Source organism: Miniopterus schreibersii (assembly GCF_964146895.1).
Source record: "Miniopterus schreibersii genome assembly, chromosome: 8".
NCBI lineage: Eukaryota > Metazoa > Chordata > Mammalia > Chiroptera > Miniopteridae > Miniopterus > Miniopterus schreibersii.
The window spans coordinates 1,488,477-1,500,886 of NC_138109.1; the positions used below are offsets into that span (position 1 = coordinate 1,488,477).

At 63.7% G+C, this 12,410-nt stretch overlaps 1 protein-coding gene across 3 annotated transcripts in view; it reads left to right on the forward strand.

Annotated features, from left to right (window-relative positions):
- Nucleotides 1–10,420, forward strand: part of PRDM16 (PR/SET domain 16) — a 266,524-nt gene extending 256,104 nt beyond the window's left edge. For 2 of the 3 annotated variants that reach the window (XM_081145608.1, XM_081145609.1), the window contains exons 13-17: nt 1,337–1,506; nt 2,288–2,462; nt 4,832–5,059; nt 6,195–6,372; nt 7,504–10,420. In XM_081145608.1, coding sequence (XP_081001734.1) covers nt 1,337–1,506; nt 2,288–2,462; nt 4,832–5,059; nt 6,195–6,372; nt 7,504–7,638 — 886 coding nt within the window. In that variant the 3' untranslated portion in view covers nt 7,639–10,420. The remainder of the gene's footprint in view (nt 1–1,336; nt 1,507–2,287; nt 2,463–4,831; nt 5,060–6,194; nt 6,373–7,503) is intronic. The other variant, XM_081145610.1, reaches the window with a different exon arrangement.
- Nucleotides 10,421–12,410: the final 1,990 nt, after the last annotated feature.

Consider the following 12,410-nt stretch of genomic DNA (forward strand, 5'->3'; position numbering starts at 1 on the left):
CATACCCATGTGTACAGCGTACACAAGCACACGGGCGCACATGTGTGTACACGTGTGCGTACTGTGTGCATGCCTGTGCACACTAGCACACGTGCACGGGCCTATATGTGCACAGTGTGTGTGAGCATACATGTGCACATGTATGCACACTAACGTGTACACTGTGTACATGCATTCGTGCACACATGCACATACCCAAGTGTGCGACTCCTGCTGGGCGCACAGGGCGGTGGAAGCGCCTGTCAGCCAGCGGTTACCGGCCTTGCTTGGACTTCTGCCACCAGGAGGGGGCAGTGCGCTGGCTGCAGAGCCCGTGGTCGCAGGCCCCTTCCCCATCACTGCTCTCTGGCCCTGGCTCTCCCTGTTCCTGGCTGGCGTGTCTTCTCCACACGCGTATCGCTCGGCCCCGGCTCGTTTCACCCTCTGTATGAGGGTCCGAGAGAATTGTCTTGAAAGCCACACCCTACCCGGGGGCCCCCCACGTACAGGGGCCATGTCACACCCGGGCGTCTCAGATGGCTCATCACAGCTATTTCCTGGCAGTAAGCGCTTTGTTTGGATAAACTTGGATGTCAGCAGAATATTCCAGCAGGTGCGACTGAGGCTGGCTGCTATAGGAGGGAGTGCATGGGGCAGGCTGGCAGGCGGTGCCCACCCAGAGGGGCACACAGATGAACTGAGTGTTTGAGCTGCCCCAGATCGGAAAGGGACAGTGTGGTCATTGTGGTCCCTGTAGAGGACGTGCCCTGACAGCAGCAAGGCTGGGAGCCCCCCTTCAGGGTGGTTAGGACACTAAAGAAGCTCGGGGCAGCTCCCACGCCCCCCTTGATGGATTCGCAAGCTGAGGCCCCAGCAGGATGGGACTGGCCCAGGGACCCGCTGCGACCCGGCTCTCCTCACCCTCCCAGGCCTGCTGGGGGTCCCTGTGGGGAGGACAGTTCCAGGGAGGTGGCCGTGGGCCCCTCCTTCCCGGGAAAGGCCTGAGCATCTTTCTGCGGTGATGTGCTGCCCCCTTGAGGCTGCTGGGAGCATGTCACCCTCCGCGTGGACCTGCCCGGCCTGGGGCCACCGAGCTGGGTGACCTGACAGCAGGGCGGGCGGAGGCACTGGAGAGTTCTGGGCACTGCACACCCCAGGGCACAGGCCCCGGGTCCCCTCCCCCGCTGGAGGCACAGCCCAACATGATCCCTCGCCCAGGGGTCCGGGTCGAATACCTGCCCCTGGGCACAGCCTTGTGCGACCGCCTTGGGGTTGGGTGGCCCGTGGCCTCGGGACCCACGGGGCTCGGGGTCCTGCGGCTGTGGGGGGGCCCCGCTGAGACACGCGTGCCTTGCAGGTGTAAGTACTGCGACCGGTCCTTCAGCATCTCCTCCAACCTGCAGCGGCACGTCCGCAACATCCACAACAAGGAGAAGCCCTTCAAGTGCCACCTGTGCAGCCGCTGCTTCGGGCAGCAGACCAACCTGGACCGGCACCTCAAGAAGCACGAACACGAGCACGCGCCAGGTGGGCCACGCCCCGGAGACCCCCGCCACACCGAGGGGCAGCCCCACCGCACCCCGGACAGCCCGCCAACCCTGGGGGCCCGCCACACCCCGGGACAGCCCGCCAACCCTGGGGGCCCGCCACACCCCGGGACCGCTCCGCCAGGCTGGGGGCAAGCTCAGGAGCTGGGGGGTGAGCTCGGGAGGTGGGGGCTGAGCTCAGGAGCTGGGGGGTGAGCTCGGGAGGTGGGGGCTGAGCTCAGGAGCTGGGGCTGAGCTCAGGAGCTGGGGGGTGAGCTCAGGAGCTGGGGGGTGAGCTCAGGAGCTGGGGGGGCAGCTCGGGAGCTGGGGGCTGAGCTCAGGAGCTGGGGGGTGAGCTCGGGAGCTGGGGGGTGAGCTCGGGAGGTGGGGGCTGAGCTCGGGAGCTGGGGGGTGAGCTCGGGAGGTGGGGGCTGAGCTCAGGAGCTGGGGGGTGAGCTCGGGAGGTGGGGGTGAGCTCAGGAGCTGGGGGGTGAGCTCGGGAGGTGGGGGCTGAGCTCAGGAGCTGGGGCTGAGCTCAGGAGCTGGGGGGTGAGCTCAGGAGCTGGGGGGTGAGCTCAGGAGCTGGGGGGTGAGCTCAGGAGCTGGGGCTGAGCTCAGGAGCTGGGGGGTGAGCTCAGGAGCTGGGGGGTGAGCTCAGGAGCAGGAGAGGACTTGAAAGATGGGGCAATGGGAAGAGATGTGAGGGGGGAATGGGATGGAGAGGGGAGGGCAGTGGAGAAGATCGGTTTGGCTGAGGGCCCCTCTGATGCCCCCTCCCGCAGTGAGCCAGCACTCCGGGGTCCTCTCGAACCACCTGGGGACCAGCGCCTCCTCCCCCACTTCCGAGTCGGACACCCACGCACTTTTAGATGAGAAAGAGGACTCCTATTTCTCTGAAATCAGAAACTTCATTGCCAACAGCGAGATGAACCAAGCGTCCACGCGAACAGACACACGGTAAGAAACCCACGCTGGGCCATGGGACTGTGAGGACGCTGCAGCTCCCCTGTGTGGCTGGGCCCAGAGCAGGGCACCCCCGCCCCAGCACCTGCCCCCAGGGGAGGCCCACGAGCTCTGCCGCTGACGCCCGCTCTGTACCAGCTCTGCCACCTGGAAGCTGGGGGAGTGTCAGCAAGGGCTCCACCTCTGCCTCAGTTTCTCCACCTGGACAGGATGCTGACGCAGGTTTGCACCCAGAGCAGCGCCCGGTGTGCAGGCCTCGCCGGCAGCTGGCGCAGCGGGGCCTCGACATTCACTTGTGTGCAGCCAAGTGTCTGCCCAGCGAGGGCTGCTGCCCAGATCCCCCCAGCCTCTGAGACTCGGGGACACTGTTCAGTGCCGGGTGCTGAAGGTTTCCAAACAAGAATGCTGCCTCCTTAAACACACACACAGACGTGCACACACAAGTGCACACGTGCACACACAGAGACGTGCGCACACATGCACGCACACGCGTGCACACACACCCAGCAGCAGCAGCAAATGGCAGGATTCTGATTCGAGAAGGAGGGTGTCTGCTCCGCCCCGGCGTGCGGCCCCACCCAGGAAGGACACTCTGACCCCAGGAAGAGGTTCTCTTTGGGGGAAGCTGGTGCCAGACCCGGAGTCAGGGAACCAGAGACACTCCCAACTCCAAGAGGCCTCGGGTGCGATCCCCTAATTCTGCAGAGGGGACCTGAGGCCCAGAGAAGTGGGGCACCTTGCTCCAGCCACAGAGCCCGGCCCAGAGCATCGGCCCACGTGCTGGACACAGGTGGGCTGCGGCTGTACGGCCCCCAGGGCCCAGGGCCCTCCCCATTCACCTTCAGCAAGTGAGGGGAGCCCCCCAGGAGACGGGGTCCCAGGAGCCTGTCTGCCCTCCGGTGGCTGGGTACTCGCAGGGCCCAGGCGGGCACCCGAAGACAGCACTCCAGCCCCCGTTTGAGAGCCGCCTGTGGCTCAAGCGTCGTGGTCTCCGCCTTCAGAGAAAGTCACGGTCTTATCACAGCCCCGCAGTTGGGGCCTAAGGCACGTCTGGCTGTTAGAGACAGTCCCCTGACCGTGGCTCCTGATGTCCAGGCAAAGCCACACGAAGAAGAACCGACAGGGACGTGCCTCAGCACAGGGTGTCCTCACGTCACCAAGAGGCCAAGGTCACCCGCAGAGAGCCAGAGAAGGAGACCAGACTGGTCTTGGCCCATGTCACCTGGCTCCAGAGTGCCCCTTGCTGGTGGTGATGGGCGAGGGCCCAGTGCCCCGCGCCAGCGACCAGTGACACAGGGAAACGCGCTGGGTTGGGCCCATCCTGAGGCAGGTCGGGTGTGAGAATCTACACACTTCCTTGTGGAAAGACAAGAACTGAAGACGGGCAGGCCAGGAGCCTAGGGGTCGGGGTCCCCAGCCCAGTCCCTCTGCACAAGGACAAGCCCAGGACAGATCCCCCATTTGGAGGCCAGCAGTGGTCATTGGGAAGGACGCCTCCCTGAGGACGCTGAGAGGAGGACTGTGTCCTGTGGCTGCCGTGGACAGATTCCCGCAGCCACGTGGGGTCCAGGAGGAACGGGGCCTGGGGACTGGGGGCTTGGGACTCGGGTCTGACGTGAGCCCAGCGAGCGTGCGCCTTGCCCGCCCCAGCTCCCTGCCCACGTGTTGGACGCCTGCCCGGGTGGCCCTCACGCCCAGCCCTCCAGTCACAGGCTTGCTGATGAACTAAACCCACACCGGCGGCGCTGTCTGGAGGCAGTGAGGACTCTCACACTCACCCGGGGCACTTTTTTTGCCTTTTAATAACGAGGCCCCTGAGTGGAGGTCTTGCCTGGGCTGGAATGTCCCCGGGGGTCTACAGCCAGGGAACTCGTCTCTGAAGCAAACCCGTCCCGGCGGGTCCACTGCCAACCGCAGCCCAGCCCTCGCTCTGCAGGACCCTGGACCCAGGCGCTGCGTCTGCCGAGGGGCCATTCGCCCTGGCCATCCCCGCGTCCTCCTGTCCTCGAGGGTGGCAGGAGCAGCCGCGTCCATCGGGGCTGGGCCACGCATCTCCTTGAGGATGTGCCTTGGGCAGTGCCCGGCCCTGGCACCACATGCCCTGAACGGCCAGGTGTCCACTGTGGCCTAACAGGAGCCCTGCAATGAGTGGCCCTGGTCTGTCCCCAGCCACCTCCCCTCCTCGAATCACTCCCCCCGCAGGGCCGGGCTGGGGCCGAGGGCAGGGGCAGCCCAAGACCACAGCTCCGGGTCTCTGTGACCACAGGGTGGCTCCCCCAGGGGAGCAGGGGCCTGGGGAGGAGGGGGCAGCAGCCAGTTGCCGGCCTCGGGGCCTGCGGCCAATCCCCTCCCTTGTCACCCAGGCCAGAGGCCCAGGACCCGGACGGCGCCCCGCAGTGCCCTGGCCGAGCCGGTGGGAAGCCCGAGGAAGGCGAAGAGGAGGAGGAGCTGGAGGAAGACGATGACAGCCTGGCGGGGAAGTCCCAGGAGGACACTGCGTCCCCCACGCCCGAGCCCCAGGGCCCCTATGAGGATGAGGAGGAGGACGAGCCGCCCACCACCCTGGCCGTGGGCTTCGACCGCCCCCGAAGGTACGTGCTGGGCTCTGTGGGCCGCAGGCGGGGCGGCTGGGGGCTGGGGGCCCAGCTGGGGAGGGGGCCGGGAGGGTAGCTGGCCCCCCGCAGCAGGGAGCCCTCCACGCTCCCTGCTGGTCACCTCCCTGCAGGCGTCTCTACCGCAGGGCCTGTGCCTATGGCCAGGGTGAGGCCCGGCCCTGGGGGAGGGGGCTGGGGCTCAGCCGCTCACTACACACACACACGCGCACACACACGTGCACACACATGCACGCATGCACATGCACACGCACACATGTATACACATGCACACATGCAAAAATGCACTTGCGCACATGCGAGCACATTGCACATGTGTGAGAGCGTGCAACCATGTGTGCATGGCACGTGTGTATGCATGTATGAACGTGTGTGTGCTTGCGCGCATGTGAGCAAGTGTGCAACTGTGTGTTCGTGATCATATGTGTGCCTGTGTGCGCACAGTTGCACATGCATGCAAACATGCACATCTGCACACATGCACATCCGAGACCAGGGAGCAGAGTATGGGAGGGAAGACAGAGCAAGCTGGTCCTGGACCCGTGGGCGTCTCTGGTCCAGCCACAGAGCCACACAGTGTCTGTCAGCCTGGGGCTTGACATCCAGCCTCCCGCAGAAGCTGTGGGGCCAGGGCTAACCCCCCAGTTTTGAAGTTGTGCTGACCACAGCCACTTCCCCCACATCCTAGTGCTGGCCACCTACCTCGGCAACAGTGATAGTGTGGCTTCCAAGAGCCCCTGGGGGACCCTCAGAGACAGCGTTTCTTCCCACCCCTGGGCACTGGGACTGGAGGTCCTGGGCTCCTCAGAGCTGCCCAGAATCCTGGGAACCAAGGCTTCCCGCTCTGTCCTTGTACCCGGAAACCTGGGCGCCCCGCCTGCTGCTTGCGACATGTGTGCACATACTCACCCCCTCGTGGTCCTCTGTCCGTCCATTTCCTGCATTCGTGTGGCTTCCATCCTGGTGTCCATGTGTCTGTGTCTATCTCCTTGTGCATGTGGCTCGTGGAGGCACCGTGGCATGCATGCAGGCACGGAGCAGGCCGTGGGGTGTCAAAGAGGCGGCCGCAGGCCAGCCAGGCTAACGGCAGGCCCCTCTCCGGTCATTGGTGCAGGTGTGTTGAGCAGCAGCCGGCGGGCGGCCTGTTAGCTTTGGAGCCGATGCCGACTTTTGGGAAGGGGCTGGATCTGCGCAGAGCAGCTGAGGAAGCGTTTGAAGTTAAAGATGTCCTTAATTCCACCCTAGACTCTGAGGCTTTAAAACAGACCCTGTACAGGCAGGCTAAGAACCAGGTAGGTACCCGCAGAGCCCGCCCCTCCCGCCTGCCCCTGGCTGAACGGCAGGGGAGCCACCCCATGCCTGCCTGGGGGGCACCCGGGACCCACTGGCCCTCCCATGCCCTTTGCATCAGCTAGAGAGACACCCCAGTGACTGCCACCTCCCTGCCAGCAGGAGTGGGGAGGGAGAGGTTGAGAGCAGGAGGACCCGAGCCAGAGTGCTCAGGGGCACAGAGGTCACTGTCCTCTCGTCCCCAGAAGGAGGCGCCCGTGAGCAGGTTTTCAGCATGAGGCTGCCCTGGCTTCCCCCCCTCTGTGATCCTGCCAGAGTGACCAGTAGCCCAGGTTTCCTCGCAGGAAGCTGCCCCTCAGGAGGGCACTGGTTCCAAACTGGAGCTGTGATGGGGTCAGGGAGGCACCAGGTTTGGCCCCAGGCATTCTGTTCCCAAGTGTAGGTGGCCTCCTGGTCCATCTGGAGGGGGCAGGGTCTCAGTCAGCTCTCTGTGGCCCACCCCGAGTCTCAGCAAAACCGTCTGTATGTCTGTCTTTGTCTTTTTACTAATTCTGTCCAGAGTGTTATCTCAGGCGGGACGAGGGTTGGGCTTCCCCACCGGCCCCGCCCTGCTGCAGTGGCCCGTGGCCTCGTGCCCGTGGCCTGTGGGCTGTCTGAGCCATACTCCGGGCCAGCAAACCCAGCTGCATTCGTCTCCCCGAAGCAGATCTGTGGTGTCACCACGGTCGTCCACACAGGCGGGGGAGACGAGGTCTGAGCAGTGACCACCTGCAATTCCCAGGGCCCTCCCAGGAGGCATACTTGCCCAAACTGTTTGCTGATCACCAGGCAGAGAAGTGGGGGGTGGGGCTGCAGGGGAGCACCCCAAGAGGCCGAGGGAGGAGCCCCTATGCTCGGGCCGTGGCGTCTTAGCCCCCCTCTCTGCCCTGTCTCCCTCTTCCAGGACGGGCTGGGGGGTCTGGCCTCTATGGCCTGGCCGCTGGCACCTCCGCTCTCCCCTCCGGTGTGGACCTGAGCGGGCTGAGGGCAGTGGGGGGCCAGGGAGGGGTGAGCACGGAGCCAGCCTGGGGCCTGCGGGACCCGGACGCACACTGCTCACCTGCCTGCCCCGTGTCGTGTCCTCTCCCCCTCAGGCGTATGCAATGATGCTGTCCCTTTCTGAGGACGCTCCTCTCCGCACCTCCGCCCAGAGCCCCCTGGACGCTTGGCTGAACATCGCGGGAGCCACACCCGAGTCCGGAGCCTTTAACCCCATCAACCACCTCTGATCGGCCGGGGGACTGGGGTCCACGACGCAACCTCGGGCCCCAAGTCCCGACAGAAATCCCAGCTGCAGAAGGCGGAGGCAAGGGCCTCGGGGAACCAGCGTGGCCTGGAGCCAGGGAGACCCCCCTGTCGCCTGCCTTTGACCACTCCTCGGTGTCTGCTCCCCCCACCTTGGTTTAACTCAACGTTTCCAATGAAAACTCAGAAACCGAAGTCCCCGAAGCAGCCGTCGAGTCCACGTCTCTAAGAATTGGTCTCGAGAGCACCGTTCGGGAACTGCCTGGCGCACGGCCGGCCGTGGGCGCAGCTCTCGGGGACAGACTCATGGGATCAACCCTGTGGGCAAGGGCGGGACTTTCATCCCAAACTGAAGCCGGGCAGCTTCCAGGAGCCGAAGGAAGACAGACGCGGGCGTGCTCCGCAGAGGGACGCGGCCCACGCGATTTTTATAGTGAAAATGACCAGAACAGCCCTTTTGGTAATCTTATCGACGACAGAGTCTATTTAAGCATGTGGTTTTAATAATAGACAGTATTTTTTAAAAAAAAGAAATTGAAAAGGACTTGCAAATTGTTTTTTTAAAGTAATTTTGCATTGCTTGGGAACCTGAGCTTATTTGCAAAGCCAAGCCCGCCTGGGACCCCACACCGTGGGCGTGGTCTTTATACGGTAGATAACGGAGTTTTCTATCCCCGACCCTGTTTGTAAAGCCAAGGTGGTCCCGTGGCCCCGGTGGTTCCGTGACCTCGTGGCGGGCCCAGGCGTCGGCCGCTCCTGTGAGCCATTTCAGACTGTACCAAGGATTCCTAGATATGCTGTCCAGGGCCGGCCCGAGGCTGGGACTGGGACATGTGCCTGTCATTGTGTGACATGTGATTCGTGCCCGTGGCCCCCAAGTGGCTCCTCCCAAGACCCCCCCAATTATATGGGAAGGTCAGAGAGGTGGGCCGGGCAGCTTACGTTCCTTCCCTGGGTCCGTCCCTGGCCACCCCTGGGCCAGCCCCCCACCGCTGCTCCTCCGAAGGCAGGGCCTGCAGCCCCCACCTCACCCACCCCGTCAAACGGACAAGGGAAGGAGGCGGGCCCACCCGTGGCCGCCACGGGGGACGCTCACAGCCCCCCGAGCAGGCGGCCAAGCTCCACGTGCGCCTGAGACCCGGGACCCAGGACATAGCGGCCGCGCCCGCTCTCTGCGTGGGCCCTTGGCAGGTGGACCCTGCTCTGGAACCGAAGGACGTCCTGATAGGACCTGGAGACCTGCAGCAAAGAGCACAGAGAGCGCGGCCGGCCGGGGCCGCGCCTCCCTCCCTGGGGACCAGTCTCCTTCCCCACTCATGGGCTTTAAATTATTCCCATAGGGGCCAAGTTCAAATAATAATTTTTTTTTTCCCTGATGGAATTGACCTTAATCTGTATATAACTTGTAATTTTTTTCTAATTTGTTTCTTTTCTTATTTTATTTCTTCCTTAACAGTATTTTTGGCATTAGACATTCTTATTGTGAAGAAATAATGTTAATATAAGTACCCAGTGAAGGACCAAAACCGTGTAATAGGTTGTGTGTGTGTGACCGAGAGCCAGGGAGTGGGCGGTGTCCACTGTGCCAAATACCCGCGTCCCCCCGGATCCTGCCGCTGCGGCTGCCGCTTCCAGACAATCACGTGTTTTTGTTAAATTTGCGTTTCAGTTGCATTTGCGTTGAAGACGAGTGTTCTATTTATTTCTTTTATCGTTTGGCAGAAAAAAAGAGTAATAGTCCCAACAAGAGAGGGAAAGAAGTCGCCCGCGTTGCCCTTAAAAACGTGTGAAGGCGGACAGTGTGGGTCGTGGGTCGCGGCGGACGTGGCCTCAACCGTGGATGCATCCTCAGTGCTGGCCCCGGGATGGCGGGACGTGTCCACGTCGTGGCGGCTCCGGGCCACAGACGGTCATCCCTGTGGGCGTTGGGGGGAAGGGCAGCTCTGTCCTGGAGGCCCTGGTGGGGAGTCCCCTGAGGTGCCACCCGCCCTCCAGTCCCAGAGAAAGGGCTTCACCCCCTTTCTCAAACCTACACGAGGTAGTAAGACTGAGCGTGTGCCGAGGCCACTTACACACGTGTGCCGGCCCGAACATGGCCCCCCGGGGACCCCGGGGGGGAGATGGCTGTGTCCTTGGCAGCGAGGATTTGCAAACACAACCGCTCATACCTTCCCACGGGCATCGGCGACCTCCCCTGGGCCGGAGCTGCCAGGCATGGCTCGGAAATGCCACCATCCCCTTGGTCTGGATGGGACCCCTCAGATAGAGACACCCCACGTCCGTAAACCCAGATCACGCGCTAAAGAGTAAGGCGCGAGCTTCCTTTTGCCATTTGACTCTGTCTGAAGTAGGCGGTTTGGACGGGTGGACACCTGAGAGTCCGTCCTCGGCGGCCCCGGCACACAAGGGCTGCCCTGCCGTCCACCAAGGTCTCTGTTGACTGTCACATTCTGTCACTACCAGCCAGTCCTCCTAAGCATCATGGCTCCTTTCCTCCCCAAGAACCCCCGTTGCACATTTTAAGGCCTGTGTTTTCTCCCCCTGACAATGAGGGCGAGGCCAGCCGATCCTGAACTCAGCCCCTCGGGCCCGAGCACTCTGCAGGTTTGGGGGTCCGTCCTTGGACCCCGTGTCAGAGAGCACTTATTTCCTGTGCCCAGTGCATCCATGAAGCATCGCCTCACAGCCCCGCGCGTCCCAGACCACGGTGGCCCCTTCCCTGTGCTCCTGGGCCCCGGGTCCCTGTGCCAGGGGAGCCCTGGGCCCGGGGAGCCTGGCCGAGCCAGGCAGTTGGGCGATCCCAGCCTCAGAGCAGGAAGGCACCAGGCTGGCAGGACGAACGCTGTGCCCGTGGGTTTGCCCAGGGCCGGGGCTCCCCAGTCCAGCCTCAACTGCTTCCCTCGTGTGGACGGTTGACTGACCCCCAAGGCGAAGTTCGGAAGGGGGACCCTCCTCGCCCTTCCTTCCGCGGTCCCCCGGCCCCCAGTCCCCAGCGGCCCACACTCCCCTCCTACCCCTGCTGTGCTCATTCCTGGGACCATGGGGCAGGACACACGGCCTGCCGGCCCTTTGACCAGGCACAGGGGGCCCCCAAATTCAAACCCAGGGGCACCTGGTTCTGCAGCCAGCCCGGCACCCTGCCGTGTGGGTCTGTAGACCAACCTGGTGAGAGACCGCCCGGACGTGTGGCCTCCCTGGACAAGGCCAGGCGCCCAGCCAGCCCGCCCAGACCTGACCGGCCCCGCAGCCCGGTGGCCCCCGAGCCTGGCCCCGGACACTCGGGGCCCCTGGCCTCCTCCGTCCTCACTGCTCCCTCAGTGAGCGTCCGCAAAGCACTTGCCGAAATACATATCAGGTGTGTTAGCCTCGAAGCACTGGATTGTGGCCCCTGTCCTCACCCCTGTCCCCACCCCTGTCCCCCACCCCGTCCCCCCGCCCAAGTGACTGAAATCTACTGAGCTGTATTCACTGTGCTGCCCTGAGGGAGGGGAGGGGGCAGTGCCGCCCGTAGAGCTGCGGTCAGGGGACGGGCCCAGGACGCTGCTGCTCCGGCCGGTGGACCTCAGCCGGGGATCAAAAGCCATGTAACTAACTGTGTCCCTGTAGCAACAACGAGCGATACTGTGACGAAGGCGTCCTAGCTGCTCCAAGGCGGCTGAGCCCGCTTCTCTCCATCCCAGGCTCTTTGTGTCCTTTCTGTCACTGATCCGTGGCGCCACTTTTGGGGGGAAAAGAAAGAAAAAACTGAAAAGGCAGCTTGAGTTTCCAAACGTGCAATTCACCGGCGAGCCAAGTGGCCCTGACGGTCGTCCTCCCGCGTAGAGTTCCCGGGGCCACCGTCCCCTTCGCGGCCGGGGGGGAGCTGAGCCCGGCGTCCACGCGCCCGCTGCGGCGTCCACGTCGTCTGTCCCACTGTTACCTTACCGGCCCGGTTCCGTTTTCGCGTTCGTCTCTGTTTCCTCGTAGGGCTGTATAGCGTTGGGGGGAAAATGTAAATGTCGGGGTTTCGTATGCTGTTCAAAAACACGCGACCGTTGGGAAGGAGGCCGGTGCGTCTGTCCCCGACTGTAAATTGCTTCCGTCGCCAGTGAAGTGTGCATGGCCGGCGTGCAGCCGTCGTTGTCCTGTGTGGTCGTGACGTTTTGATGGAAGGGAGAATTCCGTAGATGCACTTATTCAATCCGCGCGGGGGCCCGAGGGCCCGGGGCCAGGGAGGGGCGCGGGGCAGCCAGGGGCGGCCGGGGAGGCGGAAGCGGAGGCGGAGGCGGGGAGGCCGTCGAGGGCGGGCCTGCAGGCTTCCCGCCGGCTGGAGACAAAGACGAGCACTTGCGTAGGGAGGTCCCCGTGCGTGCGAGGACGCCGGGCGGCGCTGGGTCCGAGGCGATGCTGTAGGATAGGACTGTATACCAAATGTAACCTTCCCGATGCTACAATGAATTTATACATGAGATTGATATGCAATAAATCCGTGTGCTTTTCTAACCTCCGTGCCAGCGAGCTTCACTGGGGGAGAGCAGAGGCGGAGAAAGCCCTGGGGCGGCGGGGCTGGGCGGTGCTCAGGCCCGCGGCCTTCACCGGGCGCTCCAGGGGACGCGAGGCCACCCTCCCAGCACCGCCGCCAGGGCGGGGAGGGCGCCCAGGACCCCGGCAGTCCTGCAGCAGCCGTAGTAGTTCGCCTCCAGGTGTGGCCGCCTCCAGGCGCATCTACGTCCAGGCCCAGTGGCCTCCAGGTGTGTCCTCCAGGTGTTGTGGCCTC